This window comes from Notolepis coatsorum, assembly GCF_963971535.1.
Source record: "Notolepis coatsorum genome assembly, chromosome: 9".
Taxonomy (NCBI): Eukaryota; Metazoa; Chordata; class Actinopteri; order Aulopiformes; family Paralepididae; genus Notolepis; species Notolepis coatsorum.
The window spans coordinates 22,745,174-22,771,581 of record NC_140173.1 but is presented as its reverse complement, the minus strand read 5'-3'; the positions used below and the strand labels follow the sequence as shown (position 1 = coordinate 22,771,581).

The 26,408-nt window shown below is 45.6% G+C and overlaps 1 protein-coding gene across 1 annotated transcript; it reads right to left on the bottom strand.

Moving 5' to 3' along the window:
- Positions 1-839: 839 nt before the first annotated feature.
- LOC311234355 (zinc-binding protein A33-like) lies at positions 840-26,408 on the bottom strand. Its single transcript, XM_084321508.1, has 5 exons — positions 25,814-26,408; positions 7,771-7,866; positions 7,397-7,627; positions 7,288-7,310; positions 840-5,490 (listed from the first exon to the last, which is right to left on the bottom strand). Exons 1-5 carry the CDS (start codon positions 26,207-26,209, stop codon positions 4,830-4,832), a joined length of 1,407 nt encoding a protein of 468 aa, XP_084177634.1. The 5' UTR covers positions 26,210-26,408; the 3' UTR covers positions 840-4,829.

Here is a 26,408-nt window from a genome sequence, read left to right as displayed (position 1 = left end):
CAAACTTTATTTAATTTTAACTTTATCTTAAATAGTTCCATTTAAATTTCAATATTGTAAGTCAGAAATGTAAGGAAAATGCAGTATGTGCATTTAGGAGATGTTATAATGCAGTTTCGGTAAATCCTGTAAGTTTTCAGGAGTTTCTTGATGTAGGGGAGCCCCAGTGTTTTCTATTTATTATAATTTTCTGTCATTGCTAGGATCAACTTGAGATGTTTGATTTGAATTTGTGAGAAAAAAAGATATACGTTTTTTTCATGGATCTAGCCCCTTTTCCTCCTAAAGTGCACCAGATTGATGCATTTAAATGTTAAATGCATGCCCACCTTAAAGGGTTTGGAATCCCCCCACCATAGTTTCACAAAATAGGGGCCCCCAAACAACATTTCGCATAGGGCCCCCAAAAAGCTAGAAACGGCCCTTCTCTGACAATTACACAGCAATAACAACTAAATATACCCAGGCTGACTGTTTCAGGCTTAGGTGTAACATTTTATACCAGCAGGGAGGATGAAACCTCTGACCTAGATGGTCATTCATCCTATTCATTGTGTGTGTTTTAGCTAAGCTGCTGCAGCACAGATAACTGATCACTAGAGGGACACCAGAATGAGAGCAGACAGTTGCCTGGCGATCTCACTGAGATATTATACAGAGTGGAGGCCCCCTTTTTTTATTTTATTTTTTTTACACAGAAATACGCCATTTTAGAGTAATTAGAGACGAATACTGAAGAACTAGATTCGAGGTTCTCAAAGTGAGGTCCAGGTCCATGAGAGGGATCTGGGCAATCCCCATAGAAAATGCAAAGTTAACAGGACCAAATCATCAATTTCTTATTTATTTATTTAACCTTTATTTAGCCAGATAAAACATTGATCTGGTCCAAGAGGCCCCAACAGGAGTACAAATATGCATATATACACATATACATACATACATACATATATACATATATATATAATATATATATATACATATACATACATACACACACCAATAACAAAATAAAAACACAGTTAAGAATCATACACATAAGCAAATAAACAAACAAACATATGCACAGCCTATGTACAAAAGAAATAAACAGTTAATCTCTAGTCTTTACAGTTTTCTTCGATTGCATAAACACTCACCCCTATAAGCACAATGTCAGCCTCACACTTTTTGCAAAACAATACACAGTGATTTGCAAAACACTAAACACACTTGCATTACATTAGACACAGAATGTCAAATTACCACACATATGATGAGCCAATTGGTTAAACAGCCATCAGATGCACAAACACACCATTGCTTAATTGTAGATACACCAATCAGGTTTAAGCACTATAAAAATGCAGCAGGTGAGTTCACCTGTCTTCAACCAAAATGGAAGGATGGACACAGATAATGTGAAAATATACAATACATTCACCACTACACAAGACAACCAATGATGCAGACTGATGAAAATATAAATTGTTTCTCCATATCCCCAAATCAGTCAACATGTCAACATGGAGAATCACAACAAAAAAGTATCATGCCAGATCCAGAGATAATGTCTAGTATTTTCTGTACTCTATTTAAGCATTTTCTATTTTTGTTTTTGTTTCACTGTAATTTTAACCCTTACTGGATACAGTATTTTATGTTTGTCTGATATTTGCTGAGCTTACAGTGTTATGCACACTGTAGTAGCATGAAAACTGTGACATGTTTTGTTGTGATTCTCCATGTTGAAATGTTGACTGATTTGGTTATATGGAGAGAAAATGTATATTTTCATCAGTCTGCATCGTTGATTTTGGTATATGGAGAGAAAATGTTTTTTTTCATCAGTCTGCATCATTGATTTGGGTATATGGAGATAAATAAATTATATTTTCATCAGTCTACAGCATTGGTCTTGTGTAGTGTTTGGTGAATTTATTGTATATTTGCACATTCTCTGTGTACTTCACTTAGGGTGTGTTCACATCTGAAAGTCCAGGGATAGTCCGGACTTTCTGGTGGACCAAATGTGAAAATGATACATTGTTTGATTTTGGTCTGCGTTCACACTACCCTGTTTGGTGCGGATCTAATTTGTAAACAAAGGACATGCTGTCGCCAAGTCGTTCATCTATTCTGGACTAGCACTCACAAACGTAAACAGTTGCCGAGAGAGAGAGAGAGAGAGAGAGAGAGAGAGAGAGAGAGAGAGAGAGATAGATAGACTGTCCGTCCGCGGCGCCAGTCTAGAGAGACAGAGAGAGGAAGAGAGAGACTGTCCGCGCGCAGCGCCAGTCTAGAGAGACAGAGAGAGGAAGAGAGAGACTGTCCGCGCGCAGCGCCAGTCTAGAGAGACAGAGAGGCAGAGAGAGAGAGAGGAAGAGGGAGACTGTCCGCGCGCCTGTCATTCATTTGAGTTGGGTCGCGCGCAAGTTGTCAAGTTGGGTCACGCGACCGCCGCCACTAGGCACCTGTCACTCATTTGCTCTAGATTAGATACTATATAAAGTTCGTTTTGCGTTCACACCAACAGCAAACGAACCATGGTCCACTTTGAAACGAACCGAGTCCCAACTTTTCAAGAGGACCATGGTTCGGTTGTTTGGTCCTCATTATAGTTCGGTTTGCGTTCAGACCTGTACAAACCAAACGGACTATTGATCTAAAGGGACCATGGTCCACTTAAAGTGGACCAAACAGGGTAGGTGTGAACGCGCCCTAACAGTACTCTAATCACTGAGAAGTAGAATTGCTAAATGTGTTTTAGGTTAAGCACAGCAGTGTGTAACTGGTTCAAACAGAATTAAGTCATATGAAACGTGTGTTTCATATGGTAACAAAATGTAGTTTTTATAAATTAGTGTATAGTTTTGACAAGAGTGTTTAATTTAGCAAAGGATCTGAGGTGGTCTGATAATTGTGTGTGTGGTTGTGCTAATTGTGTGCAGTGTTTTGAAACACCGGGCCCTGTTTTCAAAATCGTGCTTAAGCAATCGAAAAAAAACTATTGTGTGTTTCATTATATACATATGTTTCAGTCTTCTCATTAAAAAAAAGATTTGATTTTTGGGTCTTTTCCTGTCTTTGGTCCGCTTTGCATTCACATCTCAAATGAACCGCAGCAGGGTTCACTTGCAAGAGTGAATGAGCTTTCACACCACCCCAAACCAACCGGACTATCCGAGGAAATGAACCAGGGTTCGATTAAAACGTATTATAGTTTATCACAGTATCATGAGCATGTCTTTGTCAGTGGACACTGGACATGGGTATGGATGGCTCTAGGTGCTGCTGCGTTAAAGTGCACATCTTCAATACCTATCTGTACTATTTAAAAGCACAGTGCAGGACACACTCAAAGGTTATCGCACCTCAGAGATGGCAGTGGACATGTATGACAGGACAAAGGCCATATGTAATGGCCTTGGGATTGAGGAACATACTACCAGCCAAAGGAGGAAGCAGAAAAGGATGGACGAGTATGTAGTTGAGTCATCTTGTGGCACAAGCTCAGACCTCAGCTCAGGAGATCAGCTGAGACAGAGACTGTTCTATCCAGTCCTCGACAGAATGCTGCGAGAGCTTGAGAGCAGGTTCTCATGAGTTGGAGAATAACTTATGAGAGGCATACAGGCATGTTATCCAGCCTCAGACCAGTTTCTCTCAGTGGAATTGCTGCAACCCCTCGCCACACATTACAATATCCAACTACTGCCAGAGGAGATCACAGTTGCAAAGTGTTTCCTGGCCAGAACATAGCAGTCCCTACTATCCAAAGTGTCTTTTCCTTCCTGGATGATAATAATAATAATAATGCATTTTATTTATAAGGACACAAAAAAAGTCCACAAATCGGTGAATGAAAAAATTATAGGATCAAATGAAAACTACTAGAAATGGATGTTTAAAAGTACTAAAAACCAACAGAAAATACCAAACACTAACAAACATTCAGCACAGACAATGGGGATGCTGCCATCTTAGAAAAAAATATTTAAAAAGAATGTAAAGCCCCGGATGTAAAGCCCCGGAAGCCCAGGGCTAACAACGCCACTGAACCTCACATTCCAATAGGCTTCTGTAATGTTACAAAACATGATAAAGGTTATAGTATGCACTAGGGCTGTCCCCGACTAAGGATTTGGATGGTCGACTATGATTGGCCAAAATTTGCCGTTAGTCGACTATTGGTAAAAAAAATAAAAAAAAATTAGAATATTTGTAATTTATATATATATATATTTTTTTTAACATTTTTTATCATTCCATTTGTTAGCTGTGGGGGGTGCTTAATGTCTGAAGGAGTCGACTGAAGGCTTCTTGTCCTCTGCAAAAGCATGCAATTGGTCCACTGAAGAATAGCTGCTGATGATCTTACAAACAAACAAACACACACACACACACACACACACACACACACACACACACACACACACACACACACACACACACACACACACACACACACACACACACACACACACACACACACACACACACACACACACACACACACACACACACACACACACACACACTCACACACACACATAGGAACACACGCACACATAGAAACACACACACATAGAAACACACACACATAGACACACAAACACACCTCACTGTCATGACTATATCACGCACACACACATAGAAACACAAACACACCTCACTGTCATGACTATCACACACACACACACACATACACATACACACACACACACACACACACACCTCACTGTCATGACTATATCACACACACATATAGACACACAGACACACATATATAGACACACAGACACACACACATAAACATAGACACACATATACACACCTCACTGTCATGACTACATCACGGTGAGATACACCTCTGATTGGCAGATGTTTATATCAGGGTGTTTGGCATCACCAGCCAGTCCTATATCGAGGTATGGGTAGAGTTTCTCAGTGAAGGTGTGTTTATGAGTGTAGATGTGAGTCATGTCTTCAGGGTTGTAGAAGGACAGCTTTCCCCCGTCATAGTCCAGCTGTACTCTGACCCTCTGGAGGCTCCTCCTCACTGTGAGGAACACCAGACCATCCCTGTACTTACCACTCCTATAACTTATAGCCCAGATACCATGTTGTGGTGATGCCTTTAGCCCCTTACTCTTGTTGTCAAATGACTCTTTAACTACACCTATAATCCAGTTAGGATGGTCTCCCACCTCCACCTCCCAGCTGTGTTGTCCTGAGCTGAAGCTCTCAGAACCCAGAACAATGGGATACATCATGTTCCTCTCTGGGTTGTCAGGGAGCTGCTGCTGTGTGCCTCTGCGTCTCACACTGGTCAGATCATCAGATATAGAGAGCCGGGGTCCTGCAGTGTTTGGGTCCAGAGTGACAGGAGTGAACTTGACCCTCTCCTTCATCTTCTCCACGACAGAGAAGGTCAGGTTGCCCAGGTGTTTGGCCTCGTCTATCAGCGCTCCTGAGACCAGCTGTGGACGAGGCAGGTTGCACTGAGCTCTGGAAGAACATTCAAGACTCAAGAGTCAGTCCATCTTTTCTCCATCATGTTTATAATATTTCCACCCAATCAACAAATACACATACATACATACACACACACACACACACACACACACACACACACACACACACACACACACACACACACACACACACACACACACACACACACACACACACACACACACACACACACACACACACACACACACACACACACACACACACACACACACACACACACACACACACACACACACACACACACACACACACACACACACACACACACACACACACACACACACACACACACACACACACACACATACATACATACATACATACATACATACATACATACATACATACATACATACATACATACATACATACATACTATTGTACATTCCACTACCCTCTCAACTTCAGTCACATCATCCAGATCATCCAATTACAACAGTACCTTTAATCTGAGATGCGGATTTAAAAGAGAGAGAGAGAGAGAGAGAGAGAGAGAGAGAGAGAGAGAGAGAGAGAGAGAGAGAGAGAGAGAGAGAGAGAGAGAGAGAGAGAGAGAGAGAGAGAGAGAGAGAGAGAGAGAGAGAGAGAGAGAGAGAGAGAGAAGAGAGAAAGAGAGAAAGAGAGAGACACACACGCCGGGAACACACCAGGGGTGCACGTGGGTTTCGTGAGAGAACAGCTCGCATGGCCGTCCACACCAAGTCCGACTTCAGAGCCGGCGGTAACGCGCGGATTTACATTGGAACAGCTGTAAATGCCTATTCTATATGCAAAGTCAGTCCCCGTTTGAAGATTTTGTTCTATTCTGTAATTGTCCATTTTGCATGTATAACCCGTTATTATCTCATTAATTAGGATGTTAGAATGAATTTTAGAATGATGAAATCAGTGTGATGTCCTCCTGAAAAAGTATAGTATGGTTTATTTGTATTGGGAAAGATACAGACACATTAGCTGGTTGAATGAGTGTATTTCTGTGAAAATGCGTGTGGCCCACGCCTCAGATTCCAACCAAAGCGGATAAGAACTTCGCTTCCCGCCCGCGAGTCGCCCGCCCACCCGCGGCCGGTGTGAACAGCGACGCCCGTTAACGTGGGAGCGAAAGTGAAGTGCTGATCGCTCGCCCGCCTCACGCCTGAGTCAGAGAGAGAGAGAGAGATAGAGCAAAAGAGTCAGGGAGAGAGAGAGAGCTAGAGCAAAAGAGAGTTAGAGAGAGAGAAAGAGAGAGAGGGAGCAAAAGAGAGTCAGAGAGATAGAGAGAGAGAGAGAGCTAGAGCAAAAGAGAGTCAGAGAGAGAGAGAGAGAGGGAGCAAAAGAGAGTCAGAGAGATAGAGAGAGAGAGAGAGAGAGAGAGAGAGAGAGAGAGAGAGAGAGAGAGCTAGAGCAAAAGAGAGTCAGAGAGAGAGAAAGAGAGAGAGAGAGCAAACGAGAGAGTCAGAGAGAGAGAAAGAGAGAGAGAGCAAAAGAGTCAGAGTGAGAGAAAGTGGGAGACAGAGAGGGAGAGACAGAGCAAAATAGAGTCTGAGAGAGAGAGCAAAAGACAGTCAGAGAAAAGAGCAAAAGTGAGAGTCAGAGAGAAAAGAGAAATAGAGCAAAAGAGAGTCAGAGAAAGAGAGCAAAATACAGTCTTGGAAAGAGAGTCAGAGAGAAAAGAGAGAGAGAAAGGAGAGAATGATAGAAAGAGAGAGAGAAATTGAGAAAAAGTGAGATAGAAAGAGATAGAGATGAGAGAGAGAAAGAGAGCAACAAGAAGAGAGATAAATCACTTACCTTTTCAGTGTGGTCTTGTAGTTCTATGGAGGTAAAGACAGATCAAGTTAAACACTACTAAACATCCTCAGCATCATTCCCTATGAACGGAAGAGAGACCAGTCCTGACCTGCAGGAAGGAGACGTGTTCAGCGTTCAGCTCCTGCTCTATGGCTCTGATTGTGTCTGAAAGGGTTGACATCTCTCTGTCCAGCACCGCAATCTTCTCCTTTATCGTCTGGCTCTTCTGCTCCTCTTCCTCCTTCAGTGCAGCTACCCTGGCCCCCTCTTCCTCGTGGAGAAACTGGTGAAGCTTCTTAAACTCCTTCTCAATCTGCTTCTCTGTGTGCCGGAACTGGACCTAGAGATTATGGGGTTAAAAATCATGTCTCTCCCACAATGGACTACAAATGTACAATAGGTCACTTATTTTTACTGTGTGCAGGTTGAGTGCAGCTACAACCTTACAGTAAATCATTTATCATTAATACAGAATATTTGTACCTTTACATGTTCTGCTGTGTGGTCGCATGTTTGTTTGATTTCTTTAAAGACCTGTAGCTTGTCATGTAAGATCTTCAGTGGAGCCTGGAGCTGCTTCTGCAATGGAATTCATTCATTCATTATGCATTTCACTTGAAAGATGCAAGTCTCCCCCTGAGGACTGAGCTGCAGCACTGATTTCAACACACGGACTGGAGTACGTTTGCCACCCATGCTGACATTGACTCCCACACTGACATTGACTCCCATGCTGACATTGACTCCCACACTGACATTGACTCCCATGCTGACATTGACTCCCACACTGACATTGACTCCCACACTGACATTGACTCCCACACAGACATTGACTCCCACACTGACATTGACTCCCATACTGACATTGACTCCCACACTGACATTGACTCCCACGCTGACATTGACTCCCACACTGACATTGACTCCCACGCTGACATTGACTCCCACACTGACATTGACTCCCATGCTGACATTGACTCCCACACTGACATTGACTCCCACACTGACATTGACTCCCACACTGACATTGACTCCCACACTGACATTGACTCCCACACTGACATTGACTCCCACACTGACGTTGACTCCCATGCTGACATTGACTCCCATACTGACATTGACTCCCACGCTGACATTGACTCCCATACTGACATTGGGCCTCATTCACCAATACTCTCTTATTATTTTGTCTGTTAGGAGAAAAATAAGAAAAGCCACCGCCATTCATCAACTCGTTCTTAACGTCCAAATCTGTTCTTACCCAGGTGTGTTGAATGATGAATCCCACTCCTTCTTAAACTCAAATGCGCGTTCACGCTCAAATACAGACACGCCCTGCGAGCACATTATAATACAAAAACATGGGTCTACTCTGCATGAGCGGATCCCTGTATTTAACAGGTAGTGCTGGAGCGCTTTGCGACGGATCAAAATTAGATCAGATTAAAATGTATTGTCATCATATAGCACCTATAGCTCTATAGGCTATAGTGGAATAGACTATTAATATTACATATTTATACCGTCTAGTTGCACGCTCCTGGCCACCTGCCACAGCGCGCGCGCACACACACACACACACACACACACACACACACACACACACACACACACACACACACACACCACACACACACACACACACACACACACACACACACACACACACACACACACACACACACACACACACACACACACACACACACACACACACACACACACACACACACACACACACACACACACACACACACACACACACACACACACACACACACACACACACACACACACACACACACACACACACACACACACACACACACACACACACACACACACACACACACACACACACACACACACACACACACACACACACACACACACACACACACACACACACACACACACACACACACACACACACACACACACACACACACACACACACACACACACACACACACACACACACACACACACACACACACACACACACACACACACACACACACACACACACACACACACACACACACACACACACACACACACACACACACACACACACACACACACACACACACACACACACACACACACACACACACACACACACACACACACACACACACACACACACACACACACACACACACACACACACACACACACACACACACACACACACACACACACACACACACACACACACACACACACACACACACACACACACACACACACACACACACACACACACACACACACACACACACACACACACACACACACACACACACACACACACACACACACACACACACACACACACACACACACACACACACACACACACACACACACACACACACACACACACACACACACACACACACACACACACACACACACACACACACACACACACACACACACACACACACACACACACACACACACACACACACACACACACACACACACACACACACACACACACACACACACACACACACACACACACACACACACACACACACACACACACACACACACACACACACACACACACACACACACACACACACACACACACACACACACACACACACACACACACACACACACACACACACACACACACACACACACACACACACACACACACACACACACACACACACACACACACACACACACACACACACACACACACACACACACACACACACACACACACACACACACACACACACACACACACACACACACACACACACACACACACACACACACACACACACACACACACACACACACACACACACACACACACACACACACACACACACACACACACACACACACACACACACACACACACACACACACACACACACACACACACACACACACACACACACACACACACACACACACACACACACACACACACACACACACACACACACACACACACACACACACACACACACACACACACACACACACACACACACACACACACACACACACACACACACACACACACACACACACACACACACACACACACACACACACACACACACACACACACACACACACACACACATGGCCGCCTAGTTATAGTTGAAAGTGGGGGTGCAATTTTTTTTTTTTTTTTTTTTTTCTTGCAAGGGGTGGTTTGGAGGGGGTCCGGCACGACCCCCTCCACGGCAGATTTTTTTACATTTAATGAACACCTGTATGTGCAATTTCCTGCAATATAGAGCCTTCAATCTTGACCAAAATAAAGCTGCTCTTTTCACTATAAAACTCAGTTTATATTGCAGTATGATAGCTATAATAATAATAACTTCACTGCGAGGGCTCTTTTAGCTAACGCTAGCTAGGCACGTATGATAGCCAATTACTATTATAATAATAATAACTTTCCCATCCTCCCAAAGCCCCTCCAGCCCCGTTCACATCCGCAGCACCAACAACAACAACAACAACTAATTGACGCTATCAATAGCCCCAGTGAGCGCGGCGGCTGAATGAATGAAAACTTTATTTAACAGATTGCAGAATGGGTACAATACAGTACGGCTCAATACACACAATTGTTAAGGGGATGCAGACCAGAGAAAGACGTTTGTCTTGTTTACATCAGGGTCCCCTTTCGTGACTGTGCTGCACCGAGTGAATCCACAGTCACTTGCTCCTCAATGGGAAACCAACCTAGATTTACCATGAAGGACTGGTTCTGGCCGAACCGTTCGTTATACAAGTATCACAGAGACATTACAAAGGTGCTCACAGTTGCACGAGGGGTTCGCACAGAGATACGGGATGGTTTGAAAGTTCGGCGTTGCTAATAAATATTTTTAATGTTTTTTTTATAAACTGCTCAAAGCGGCATTATTTCCGCCGTTGGGTGATCACAGCGCCTGCGCACCATCCTGTATCTCTGGATTCACTCGGTGCAGCAGCGCCGAGGCTCACCATACGAGAAATATTCAGTTTCAATCTGTTTGCGCATTTAGTATACAGTCACAGTGTTCGACTTACGTGATGATTTGCTCCATTTTGATGTAAACGCCGAAGAATAATCCTCACGAGTCACAATGTTATCCAATATCCAGCCTGAATTTTTCAAACGCTTTCGAAAAAGCCGCCTCCCCCAACATGTCGTATACGTCATGCCGACGAACCGTGGCCCGTGGGCACTGGATCAAACCATTAAAGTGGGGGGGTCACACAATCTTTGGAAACTTAAAAACTTGCTATTAAGTGTCATTGCGTATTATTAATTTGATTGAAATTACGTAGTTATGGTTCGATAAGATTTATATATTGGGGGGGATATTTATATCATATGATATGATCAAAAAGTGAGGGAGCAAAGAGACAAGCTTGCTCCCCCAAGTTCAATAGTCCTGGAGCCCGTGCATCGTCTGCTCCGTTAAGTGGGCGCCTATGCACACACACACACACACACACCTTCGTGGGACCTGTCAAAGTGCGGACCTGTGTGTAAAAGCCTCACAGAAAATACGACAACAGTTGTCACTTGCAAGAAGATGCAAGGAAAATGAAAATACTGAAGCAGAAGATGAAATGCCTTCACAAAGTGCATCGCTGCGTAAGCTGTCACTTGGAAAGCAGGGGCTTCATTTATCAACAATGCTTAGAACGTGTTCTATTTTCGTTCTTAAGCACAGAATTTAGAATGTGTGTACGTACAGAAAAAACGGGATTTATCACATGTGCGTACACGCACACTCCGTGTTGATAAATACCATTTGTTCTACGCTCCGCGCTCGTGCACGGTTTTAAGTATTTCCATATAGAACCGCCCGTAATTAACCATATACGGTCATGAAACACCCCCATGAAATGTGGAAAAGTGGACTAAGCCGAGCGAAGCGTGACATGGGAGAAATACGTGACAGGCTGACAGACATGTATACGTACGGTGATGTCGGATATGATATCTATTAGCTTCCTAAAGACCATTGCTGCCTGGGCAGCGCAAACACTAATAAAGACCGTTAACCACTGTTTGCCATGGTGTCATTAATAACCATGCTGGAATATGATCCGCAACGGATTTCCCATCAATTTTCGACCTGCATATGATTTGTAGAGGCATACAATCTATTTTGATGTCGGTATTAGGTAGCCTATATAAACAATAATACGAGAGCATATACATGAACAATGAATCTCACTGCCATAGCCTATGCCATGTGTAGCCTGCCTATATGTGATCAATACAAACTTGAACTTGAATTCCATCATGTCTGTGTGCGGGAGCTCACAAGGCTGTTGTCACAATGTAAATAAAAACGTGCACTGAAAGGTTACAGTATGTAGTTAGTTGATTATTTGTATGACAGTCAGTAAACCCATGCAAAAAGTATCCGTTTTATTTAATGAATTGAAAACATGCAGCATTGCTTCCTCCCGGCATGCAGCAATGACATGTATCAGGCAAATGTGCATCACTGAATGGAATCCCTTTCTATTCACATAACTGCATTTGTGATGGAGCTTTGACAGCTACATGGGTGGTACAGTAACAGTCTATTGCTCGATCCATCTCCAATATCACGATGGACCGTGCCGGTGGCCAAAGCCCCTTGAATGGAGACTGACTTGAATGTGCATGGGGATGGCATTTGTGCGTTTTGTTCCACGCTCCAATTTCGGTCTCAAATTGCGGTACAAATGAAGGAGGTTTCTCGGGTATAGCGGACTCTAGTTAATATTATGTTCTCTCTGCAATTAGACTGCCCCTCATTCATTCATTCATTCATTCCTATCTGCTATCTCTGAAAACAGTTCCCCGCGGAGCTCAGTCAGTGCACCCCATAGTATTCCGATAACCCTATATATAAACCATGCTGCATTCATTCGGAAAGAAAGACCTATTCCAAATGCTATATTTATAGGGTTTGACAATAATTACACTACTGTCGCTATTTTACAATGAACTATAATGAATTACGGGTCATACAACAGAACACGGCAGTGTTGAAACTAATGCACGGAAGCTTATTTCCGCGTTGCAGTATTCATATTCTACCACCGGCCGCCAGGTGCGCACGGTCGGAGCTGTGCGTAAATATACGCACAAAGTCAAGCACACGTTCAAATTGATAAGTCCCACACTTTGCTTAGAAATGATCGTACGCATGGGTTACGCACATATCTGTGCGTACGCACCATTGATAAATGAGGGCCCAGGAGTGTTTGGACAGCAGGGCAGTGGCTGCTAGTGGCTGATAGTTCATGTAGCGAGTTTTGAATGAACTGATTGGTGGGTTGATATGTCCTAATTGTGCAGGGACAGGGCTTCAAATTACAATTGATCCGCAGAGGGGCGGTCAGGTGGCGTAGCGGAGATTGCATTTGTCACCAACCCCGGAGACGCTCGATTCGCCTGTTCGAGTCCAGCTCACAGCTCCGGGGTTGTCACCAGCTTGGCTGGCCGTTCACACTAATACAATTGGCAGTATTAGAGGGTGGGAGAAGCTGGTGGGGTGGGTCCGGGTCGTTGTAAACAGCGACTCCTACAGTTCGGTGGGGGCGCCTGCTAAGCGTGGATAGGATCTAAGGGCGGTAGTGTGATCCTTCCACACGTTACACGCTCTCAGTGAGAGTCTACGCTCCCAGGTGAAAAGAAGCGGTTGATTGGCTAGACGTGTGTCGGAGGAAGCACGTGATAGCCTCCACTCTCCCAGACCGACTGTGGGGGGTAAGTGCGCAGCGACCAGGAAGGGGATTGGGAATTGGCATAACGACTAACATTGGGATGGGAGAAAATCTGAGGAAAAAGGAGGGGGAAAAAGATCAATAAAAAAAAATAAAAAGATTGATCCGCAGAATTAGGGGTTTTATGTAGAGATGTTCCGATACCATTTTTTCCTTCCCGATCCGATTCCGATACCTAAGCTTTGGGTATCAGGCCATGTGAGCGGCACGGCGCGTGAGCGGCGCGGGGCGCGGAGCGGGCGGTTTTGACGTGAGCGAGGAGTGGGTTTTAAAATGAGTCGGCGCGATGTCCGGAGCGAGAGTTCTCCTCCGCTCCAATCCACTCCAGGCCGCTCACAGTGGTTTAACATGTACAAACATGAAGGCCATTTTCAACCAATGAGAAGTGTTGTGAAGGGCCAGATTAAACCGAATATATATATTTATTTATATATATATATTTAATTGTATTTGTATATTCTCTAATATTCCCTGATATCCCTTGTATATTCCTTGTACAATATGCATTGAATATCCATTCTAGCCTACTGAACATCCCATAATAGTCTCCATTCTACTATTGGTCGAGACCTTGGTGCCAGGCTGCCATACCCCCAGACCCAGTTCAAACGTACCGCTCAACATGTACGAACAAGTCCTAGTTCCGCGTAGGAATCTGGCTACCGCACCACTAATGGGACTATTTGTTCATAGTGCGTATATATACTGCGCTACTAAAGTAGGACTTCCTTTTCAGTCCAGTTTCTTACCCTCCAATAGAGTCACAGACGTAAAGCCTCCCCGCGACGCCACGTGTGGGAGTAAGGCCAAGTTCGCCTACCATCGGTATTGAGACATCGTGTATATTAATATTTGAATAGTCATATTTGGCACTATATCGTCGAGTTGGACGTAGTCTATTAAGCTAATAATAGTCTGTTAATATATAGTGCTTCGTGCGGTGAGAATACTACCGTAGTCAGTACCCCATCGTTTCGGGCAGAGAACTGGCTGCTTATCCAGGGTGGTTGACCCCACGTGAAGCTGCACCCGAGGAGCCCCAGAGCCGACTAGCGAGTGGACCTGTATACCGGATTATTCTACCGACGACAGCCCGCCTTCCCAGGCACGGATTATGCTTTGTATACGTTGATTATTCCATGGATAAAGACCCCCGACACTGCCGTGTGTCGGAACCCCCCCCCCCTGGAGAGGACGCAAGGTGAGGAGACGCTCTGCAAGACGAGGTCGCTTCACGTCTCTCCTCCGTGGACCGGAGGACGCCGGCCCACAAAGAGTCCGCCTGCTTTCATCTGTGGTCCAAGGATCGCCGGCGCATTGAACGGCACTACAGTGGGTTCACCTGGGATACCCTTGGCCGGATGAGGCAGCCGGATTCTACCCCCCCCCCCTTCCTACTCCTGTCGGCTTACAAGCGACCGGATTAACCCCCCCTAGTGTATCCAGTATATAATCATTGGAGTATCATTGCTGTTATTCCTTAAACTATTCCAGGTCGTATGTGTACCACCTGCGCCTTCAGAGATTGGACATTCTCTATTGATATACCGACGAATACTCTTGCCATAAAAGTGCATACTAATTCCCATTCATAAATGTGATTGATTTGATTAAGTGCTTGCTCTACACACCATCGCTGTGTAGAAATAAAGACCTATTTCTAATTCGTACATTTGTGTTGGATCCGTTTCATCTACGTGACAGTGTTCATCATAATATATGTATGCCGAGTACTGGGTGGCCGAATATTAAGTACAAAGGTAGTGGTAGTAAGTATCATATCTAGTAATACAGTCAGGGAATTGTACCCCTCAGTTACAAGAAGGGTGAACCTGTGATATCCTGTTCAGGCTTTGTCACTCACATCCTGTCAAAAAAAGTATCGACGCCATTGTTGTTGTCGTTAGCTTACATGCTAACGTTAATGGCAGCAACCATAGCATTGTGGCTAGGCTAGCTATCATCGCTTAATAGAGCTAGTGAATGGATAAACAACGTTATTTAACATTGCAGAATGGGTACAATTACAATGCGGCTCAATACAAACAATTGTTAAGGGGCCCAGGGGTTGTAGACTGTTGTAGTTTGAGCTAATTTACACCATGCTCCAAAAGAAAAAATCTGCCGAGCGATGTGGCGCGGGGAGCGGGGAGCGCTCGGTTCAAGGTGAGCGGTGAACGAGCGGAGAGCGACTTGGGGGCGGGGTCAACATGAGCGATTAGCGGAGCGGACCAAGCTTTAAAGAGCGAAGAGTGGATTTCTCGCCCGCGCCAATCCGCTCACGTGGCCTGACCGATACTGATCCGATACCAGTGCATACATAAAAAATATATATATATATATATTATATAAATGATTTTTTATTTTTTTTTTACAGATACTGTTTTATATATACTGTTTTTTAGTAATAACTAGAAAGTAATGGTATTTATTCAACAACAGGTGATTGTATAGATTAGTATTAGTATCATTAATCAATGAGTATGGGGCTGCGGCACTGCAGATATACCCTACTCCAATGATCCACACGGACGTTAGACGGTGTTGCACTCGCTACCCAGTTAGTAGCAGTATTAACGTTTATGTTGTGATTTTCGATGCAAAATAAATATTCAACATTCTCTTTTGACACTCCGCCTCAGACTCTTATCCTTTGGCACTTGGAACTTGCTGTGCTTTGCTTGCAGGTCTGCAGCCATTATTGCTGGACTATGAATAGCACCAACTTTAGCCATGGTAACGTTATCAAGCTAAGCTAGCTGACCTAACTTAGCTCGTCTTCCCCGCATTGACATTTGATAACGTTAGTCAGCTAACGCTAGTCAGTAGCTACTTGACTTAAATGCGATTTACTGTTGATAGACGGACAGTGTCAGGTCCCTGAGAAAGGACAGGCGATCATCTGATTTGATGTAACGTTAAAGCGGATGTTGTTCCAACTAGCTAGCTTTTCAGCTAATGCTATCATAACACCAGCAAGCAAAACACATCCTGTCCGAGCTCCCCGTCACACGCTCTGTCGGGGACAATGGAATTTAAGAAAGTGTATCTGCTGTTAAAATGACAAACAGCATCACACTTTAAAACACGTTCATTTTATAATCCTCCGCAGGAGGTAAATGGCGTCATGGTATCGGAGGCTAGAATTTATGTGTACTCGCCGATACCGATACCAGCATTTTAGGCAGTATCGGCGGCATTTCCGATACTGGTATCGGTATCGTGTTACGATTCTGGTTCTTGACTACTGTCGGGAACCTCCCACCTTCTCTGTCATCTGTCACTTGATTACTGTCACTTGTTTTCCCTGTCATTTAGTGCTGTCAATTAGGGGTTGGCTTCTGATTGGCTGTCACGGTGGTGTGTGTGGAATGTTGGTATTTGGTGGCTATATAACATTCCTTTCCTCTGCTTGTCATTTGTCAGGTCTTCACTATAGGCGTTCTGAGATAACGCGGGCGGTTCCAGTTCTGGACCACCACTAAGCTCCATTACCTAATTCTCTCGTTCCCTTGCCTTGGCATAGTATCCTAGTATTACTCTTTGTGTTCTTTACTATTAAAGTCGAACCTGTTCAAGAGTATACCTTCTCCGTCTCTGTGATTGCCTACAACAATTGGAACTCACCTGCCTCCATCCTGACAGAAGACCTGACCATCAGAGTTCCATGGAGGCAATCATGGAGATGCTCCGGGCACAGAAGAGTACACAGGAGCGCATGGAGGAACACCAACATCTGGTCAGCGCCGAGTTGGTTCGGCTGGGCGGGATCGTCAGCGCGTCGCAGGAGACGTCGCAGGAGACGGCGCAGTCGGCGCTCATCACAGCCCAGCAGGCACAAGTCGAGGTGGCGGGGGTAAGGACGACGGTGGGTGAGACGACGGCAGGAGAGGCGGCGTTCAACACCACGTTCAACACCGAGGAGAGTCGGGGAGCTCTTGGGCACCAGGATCGGAACCAGGAGCCACGGCTACCCGCACCAGGCCGCTACGCGGGAGCACCGGAGGGATGCAGGGAGTTCATCACCCAGTGCTCACTCGTGTTCCAGCTGCAGCCACGCTCATTCCCCTCTTCCAGAGCACAAGTCGCATATATTATCACCCTCCTCACAGGTCAAGCACTCTCCTGGGCTACGGCCGAATTAGAGAGCGGTTCGCCTCTCTGTGACTGTGTGGACGACTTCACCAGGGAGTTGAGAAGGGTATTCGACACTTCCCGAGTACTCTCGGTCTTCGAGGCCGGTGGGCGGCTTCTCGCTTGCCGGCAGGGCTCCCGCACGGTCTCAGAATACGCCATCGAATTTCGGATCGTGGCTCGGGAGGCGGCTTGGCCGGAAATTCCTTGTGTGGTCCTATTTCTCAAGGGACTCTCCGCACGGATGCGAGACGAGTTCTCTGTGCGTGAGATCCCTGAGCAGCTGGAAACGCTCATCAACACCGCCATACGGATGGACAACCGACATCGGGAGAGAGAGAGGGAGCGTGAAGATACTACCCAGGTACGTGTCCTCAGGGTTCGAATTATCACCTGAGAGCTATGGGGGCCCCCTGAATTTTTTTTTTTACTATTTTTTTCCTGAAATTGTGGCTGTTTTTGAAGTCATATTTAGAGGAATATCTCATTAGGATTAGTCTACTAAGTAATAATGACATCACACAACAGTCTAATCATTAGACTATTGTGTGATGTCATTATTCAGTCTCATTCTTAACCATCAATATTTGTTCATTTTCTTACTCACCTCTGATATATAATGCCATATTTACTTATTTGCATTTTGCATCTGATAAAATACAACAATTTAATTTGAAAAATTAGACAACATTTATTAACTTGAATTAACATTTATTTGTCTCTGCACTTATAAATCAAAAACTAACAAAATAATCGAATGAAAAATAAATAGTTGTATGGCACAACAGCAGCATTTATCAGGATACAGTGTAACATTATCATCTGATAATAAAATTAACATAAAATAAATACTTGTATAAATCTAAATAAATTATGTTTTTTTTTCATCTCTGTGGCAATGTGCTCTATGATCTGTGCACAAGAATGATGGGATCGGTGAGCTGGCCCGACTGTCGCACCGTTCAACTCATTAAGTGTCATAAGGGGGTTCAGTTTGGTGAACGGCAACCTTTATTTAGCGACAGTATATGCTGCCCTGAATGAACTGGCTGTCTCCTTGAGCAAAGCAGATGTGATTTTGCTAACTTTTTTTGGAAGCACTTCCTTCTGGTTTTGACTTTCTATTTCTATAGCTTGCTTATGAGCAATGCTATCACTGCAAGTATATTTTCTTCCTCAACTTCTTGCTCTGAGAGCTAGTCACAGTCCCATTCATCCACTGCTCTGCCAAATGGGCTCCAAATGATTTATTTAACAATGTCTTGGCGTTTTTACATGGAAGGCAGCCAATGCATCCCTCCTTGGCAAATAACCAGCTATATTTATTTTTCCAAAAGTTCCACTGACTCGGACCCCAGCATTGTGGTGGTTGAGTAGCAGCACAGTCCAGGTCTAGTGGTGGAGACTCGGGTCTGGCAGTGGCAACCGGCGCGGTAACAATAACAGGTGCACTGCGCACAGGAGCAGCAGAGCTAACACTAGTACTAGCACTAGCAGTGTCAACTTCAGTGACAGTATAGCGCTGCTAGCTGCTGCACTAACAGCGTCAGTCTTTGGCCTTTTTATAAAACCAAAGCTGTACAGCCTTGCGGCGGGTTGAGCCTTTTTTTTGGCGGTATGTGGCGTACTGTTTAGTGTTTATGTTTTCAGTTGCAGGACACGGACCGGCAGCTTTCTGTTTACAGCAGCTGCTTGCTGCTTCTTCTTCACTAGGTTGGAGTAGCGTTAAACTTATGGGCGACACTCATGGGCGACGCATAGCGGCTTGGAGGTGAAATGCAGCCTATTCCACAACATTAATTACTCGGTTATTTTAAAAACTGAAAAGAAAAATATGATCTATTAACAATTTATTTAGGTAACATAAATAATACTAATTTGTGCATTAAAAAAAAAAGATTATATAATTTTTTTGAGAGACCCCCACAGGGGGTCTTGACTATGGGGGCTCAGACTCTAGCTATGGGGGCTGAGCCCCCATTGGCCCCCTCATAATTCGAACACTGCGTGTCCTTTCTCCTCCCGTTGTTGACATCTTCCCGCATTACACGAGTGGGCCACTGGGTGATGAATCCATGCAGCTTGGGGCGCTGTCGCTCTCAGACGACGAGCGGCGGCGCTTCATCGAGGAGCGACGCTGCTTCCGGTGCGGCCGCACCGGTCATCGTTTCGGCAGCTGTCGGGAACAGGCTGGCTCAACTCGGCGCCAGTTGGGAAGGGGAGGTGCTCCGCCGGGCCTCGAGAGGGCGCCAGCAGGTGGGCTCACCCCAGCACTACCATCTGACTCACGTACATTTCTGGAGGTGGCGGTTAACTGTGGGGGTAACGTTAGGGGAACGAAGGCTCTCATTGACTCAGGGGCGGCGGGCAATTTCATTCACTTGGGGTTGGTGAGAGAATGGGGAATCCCGGTAGAAGAGTTGGGGGTTCCCATTCCTGTCTACGCCCTGGACGGTCAGCCCCTGGGCAGTGGGAGCGTCACACAACGTACTGTTCCTATGCACATCCGGGTGGCGGGTGGGGGGTGGGAGTGGGTTCAATTATTTGTTATTGTCTCCCCCTATTCTGTTATGGTGTTGGGTCATCCCTGGTTGTCTTCATGTGTACGGAATATTAATTGGAGCACGGGCAAGCTCTCAACGGAGGTCGACGTGAAGTCGGTCGTCGGCGAGAGTTTGTCCACTCCCTTGTCTCCCTTCCCCTCTTCTCTTTTTTCTCCTTCTTCTCTCTCCAGGGTGGTGGGGAGCGTCGCAGATTCTGTTCCACCCTCTAATCCCGATTTGATAGGGGTTCCTGAGATCTATTGGGACCTGGCGGACGTTTTTAGCAAGACGCATGCTAAAGCACTACCGCCTCATAGATCATACAACTGTCCCATTAATCTTCTACCCGGTACCTCCCCGCCTCGCGGGCGAATGTTCTCTCTCTCACGCCCCGAGACCTTGGCCATGAACACCTACATTGAGGAAGCATTGCTTGCGGGGCACATACGTCCTTCCACATCCCCGGCCGGCGCTGGTTTCTTCTTTGTTGACAAAAAAGATGGGGATCAGCGCCTGTGCATTGATTATAGGGGATTGAATGACGTTTCCATCAAGAACCGATATCCTTTACCTCTCATGGACACGGCCTTTGAGTGCTTACAGGGTGCACAGGTCTTTTCTAAACTTGACTTACGTAATGCATACAATCTGGTCAGGATTAGAGAAGGAGACGAGTGAAAGACTGCATTTAATACACCCAATGGTCACTATGAGTATTTGGTCATGCCCTTTGGTTTGGCTAATGCTCCGGCAGTCTTCCAAGCCCTGGTTAACGACGTGCTGCGAGACTTGATTGGGGTGTCTGTGTTTGTTTACCTAGATGATATCATAATTTTTTCTCGCGATATTGTGCAACACCAACTGCATGTTCGGGAGGTGCTAGACCGTCTCCTCAAGCATCAACTATTCGTTAAGGCTGAGAAGTGTGTGTTTCACACTGATACCGTTTCCTTCCTGGGCTTTGTGTTGACGAAGGGTGATCTACGCATGGATTCGGCCAAGGTGAGTGCAGTCTTGGACTGGCCACGGCCTTCGTCGCTCAAGGGGTTACAACGGTTTTTGGGCTTTGCAAATTTTTACAGGCGCTTTATTCGCAACTTTAGCGCCTTAGCCAATCCGTTAACAGCTCTCACTAAGGCCTCTCTCCCTGGCTTTGAATGGTCGCCTAGGGCAGAGTCGGCCTTCTGCGATCTCAAGCGTCGGTTTACATCCGCTCCTGTATTGATCCGCCACGATGCAGAGGTTCCGTTCATTGTGGAGGTGGATGCCTCTGACATCGCTGTGGGGGGGGTGCTCTCTCAGAGGTGCTTAAAGGATGGGAAAGTGCACCGTGTGCTTTTTTTTCTCGCCGTCTGTCATCAGCCGAGCGCAACTACGACGTGGGTAATCGGGAGTTGTTGGCTATCAAATTGGCACTGGAGGAATGGAGACATTGGTTGGAGGGGGCGGCACATCCTTTCATTGTTTGGACCGATCATAAGAACTTGGCTTACATCCAAGGGGCTAAAAGCCTTAACGCTCGCCAGGCCAGGTGGGCGTTATTCTTCACACGATTTCGATTTACCATCTCCTATAGACCCGGGTCCAAGAATATCAAACCCGACGCGTTATCGCGCCAGTTTGATCCTCCTGGCCGGGAGGAGCAGCCCCATCCCATTATTCCACCGACCTTGATTTTGGCACCCGTGTCTTGGGGCATAGATAAGGTGGTAAGGTCGGCGCTGACGCGGGAGCCCGATCCTGGCGGGGGCCCTCCGGGGCGGTCGTATGTGCCCAAGGCGGCACGCTCACGTTTGCTGCAGTGGGCACATGCCTCATCCCTCACCAGACACCCTGGGGCCACCAGGACCCTGGAATTTATCCGTAGGAGGTTCTGGTGGCCGACAGTGGAGGGGGATACGCGTTCCTTTGTGGCGGCCTGCCCGATGTGCGCGCGCAGTAAGATCTCTCGCCGTGCACCGGCAGGTCTCCTCCGGCCACTTCCTATTCCTAAACGGCCCTGGTCGCACATATCCCTGGACTTTATTTCTGGCCTCCCCCTTTCGGACGGGTTCACTGCCATTTTGGTGGTGGTGGACTGGTTCTCGAAGGCGGCTCATTTTGTTCCTCTCCCCAAGCTTCCATCGGCCCGAGAGACTGCTGATCTGGTGATACAGCATGTCTTTCGGGTCCACGGGCTTCCGGTGGATATCGTGTCGGACCGGGGTCCTCAGTTCGCTTCCAGGTTCTGGAAGGCGTTTGCCGCCGGTCTATGCGCCTCCGTCAGCCTTTCGTCTGGGTTTCATCCGCAGTCGAACGGGCAGACGGAGCGCGTCAACCAGGACCTGGAGGGGGTCTTGAGATGTTACGTTGCCGGTTGCCCGGCAACGTGGAGTAGGAGGTTGGCATGGGCTGAGTACGCGCATAATACCCTCCTCTCCTCCTCTACCGGTATGTCTCCCTTTCAGTGTCAGTATGGTTTTCAACTTCCTTTGTTTCTCGAGCAGGAGCAGGAGGCGGAGGTGCCCTCGGCCCAGGCACATGTGGCTCACTGCCGCAGGACGTGGAAGCGGGTCCGGGCGGCGCTGCAGAAGGTTTCGGTTAGTACCCAGCGGCAGGCTAACCGCAAGCGTCGTCCGGTTCCGGTTTACCGTCCTGGGCAGCGGGTTTGGCTTTCCAGCCAGGATCTCCCTCTCCGGGTGGAATCTAGGAAGCTGGCTCCTCGCTTTATAGGACCCTTTAAGGTGGTACGTCGGGTGAATCCTGTGGCTTACAGGCTACGGCTTCTGAGTTCTATGAGGGTTCATCCGACGTTTCATGTGTCCCTGTTGAAGCCGTTCCTCTCATCGCCCTTGGCCCCGCCACTGCCTACGGTTCCTCCGCCTCAGTTTATGGGTGGTCAGCCCATTTACACGGTGCAGAGGATACTGGGTTGTAGGCGGAGGGGTAGGGGGTTTCAGTTCTTGGTGGATTGGCAGGGGTACGGGATAGAAGAGCGTTCTTGGGTGCCTCAAAGGGATATTTTAGATCCCAGCCTGATCGATGATTTCCGGCGGCTGAATCCCGAGGCCCCCAGGTGAACGTCTGGTGCCGTTCGTCGGGGGAGGGTACTGTTACGATTCTGGTTCTTGACTACGGTCGGGAACCTCCCACCTTCTCTGTCATCTGTCACTTGATTACTGTCACTTGTTTTCCCTGTCATTTAGTGCTGTCAATTAGGGGTTGGCTTCTGATTGGCTGTCATGGGGGTGTGTGGGGAATGTTGGTATTTGGTGGCTATATAACATTCCTTTCCTCTGCTTGTCATTTGTCAGGTCTTCACTATAGGCGTTCGGAGATAACGCAGGCGGTTCCAGTTCTGGACCACCACTAAGCTCCATTACCTAATTATCTCGTTCCCTTGCCTTGGCATAGTATCCTAGTATTACTCTTTGTGTTATTTACTATTAAAGTCGAACCTGTTCAAGAGTATACCTTCTCCCTCTCTGTGATTGCCTACAACAATTGGAACTCACCTACCTCCATCCTGACAGTATCGGAACAACTCTAGTTTTATGCCTCGTTCACTTCAGATTAGGGCACACAATAGCATCTGCAAATGATTTATAGATGTTTTATGAATGTCTTAACAAATCATTTGTTAAACATGAAAAGACAAGTCTGGTAATGGCTTTGTGTGTATTCATAAAAGTCCACAAATAAACAAACTATTAGACATTTGTTAATGATGAATAGGCTTCACTTTAGATTAGTGCACACAATAGCATCTGCAAATGATTTATAGATGTTTTATGAATGTCTTAGTTGAACATGAACAAATAAATGGAGGTACAGTATAGTCGTTTTTTCATATCCATTTTTCAAAGCATCTACAAATGTGTTACTACACATTAAACAACATTATTTAATGATGAACAAATCAAGTACAAACAATGTTGATAATGAGTTATAAATAATGTAGGACTAATTTGTAAATGTTATACAAATATAGTTATAAATGATTTAATAATCATTTACGAATGTATATAAATGGTTTGTTCATGATTAGTTCATTATCTACAAATACCTTATAAAGGTCTTATAACTGAGTGTTATTATACAGTGTTACCGATTATTCTTTTTGCAGTACATCATAGACAAGGTAAGGGCTATATGTTATCAATCTTGCGTTGATCCAATAATTCTTTCCCCGCGATCGGAGCGTGTGTCTGCGGTGTGTGTGTGTGGCGTGTCCTGTTGGTTGCGATCAAAGCACGGAGGGGTGGCTTCCCCCCCCCTTTCATGCATCCATGATGAAACATAATACCGATAATCAACCGCGTTGATCTCAGATTGATTATTGATCCAGGCGAGGAATGGCACGATTTATAGTGAAATGCAGTAAAACGCTGTTTGGCGACATTTCCTGGGATTACACTCACTCTAAAACTATACTCATATTCACCACGGTATAAAACGGAAATGTATGGATGAAAAAATTATTTGTTTTTTTAATCGACCGGAAGAAACTCAATGACAATCTTCTATGTTATTAGATCCATAGCTATAATATTTAATATAGTTTTAGCACTGCAAACACCGGCATTTATCCCCATTGAACAAAGCGCTGGCACACACGGCCCACAGCGACCTCTGGTGACTGGCACTGGATGTGTTAATAGCTGTGGGAATACATTGAATAAATGTCAAAAAATTTACTGAAAACTTTGAAGGCTTTTTTCTCCACAATATGTTTTGGTGACATCCAATATGTAGTAGGGTATAACTCGCTTGATATTTGGAGGAGAAAGATGATATTTTTATCATTGAAAGCTAACATTCTCCTCTTTCAATTGGTGTATACATCTCAAAATGTCTTTCCGGGTCGAAGTGACTGTAAGAGCAAGTCACATCTGTTCTTATATCGCTTTGTGAATGAGGCCCATTGACTCCTACACCTACATTGTGGGGGGGGGAAATCAACTCTAACATCAGTGTCTAATGTTTCTGTATTCATTAACAACGTGACAACACTGTAAATTAGTATAATTACTCTGTGTATTTATTGAGTATAATTAAAGATTGAATACATTTATATAATAATGATTTTGCCATACCTTGTGATCCTCCGAAGCTTCCTCTATGGGGCAGAAGTTGTGGCTCTTGTGTTTTCTAGAGGACTGACACACCAAACAGATGGGCTGGAGGTCATCCAGACAGAAGAGCTTGAGTTTCTCACTGTGCAGATTGCAGAGCACCTCAGGACCTGCTGGAGCTTCCTGATTTCTCTCCCTGAAGGCGTCACACAGGTTCTTCAAAACCAAGTTACGAGGAGGATTTAACATTGAAGAGATTTCCCTACAAATTGGACAGTCCTTGTCTTCTCTGTCTCTCCAGTATTGTTGCAGACAGGCTTTACAGAAGCTGTGGCTACACGACAAGAAGACAGGATCTGTGTAGATGTCACGGCACACGATACAAGACAGATCCTCTTCACAATGAGACGAAGCCATTTTGTCACTCAGTACCACTCCCTCATCTGGAATGCTCCCTGGAGTTTACTTTAACTTTGGTTATAAACTTACTTAGATTCAGTCAGCAGCTGGTTGAAGTCACTGTTTGATCACGATTCCTTCCTGTGTTTGTCTGAAGCTAGTCCTACTCCTTCAGTACGAACTGTGGGTATTATCTGGAGTCTATTACAGCAGGTGT

Excerpts from the sequence above, each read along its gene's own strand:
- LOC311234355 (XM_084321508.1), bottom strand. The coding sequence starts at position 26,209 with ATGGCTTCGTCTCATTGTGAAGAGGATCTGTCTTGTATCGTGTGCCGT. Across the intron at positions 7,628-7,770 it reads ACACAGCAGAACATGTAAAG|GTCCAGTTCCGGCACACAGA; the intron begins GTACAAATATTC and ends CATAATCTCTAG. Across the intron at positions 7,311-7,396 it reads AACACGTCTCCTTCCTGCAG|AACTACAAGACCACACTGAA; the intron begins GTCAGGACTGGT and ends TTACCTCCATAG.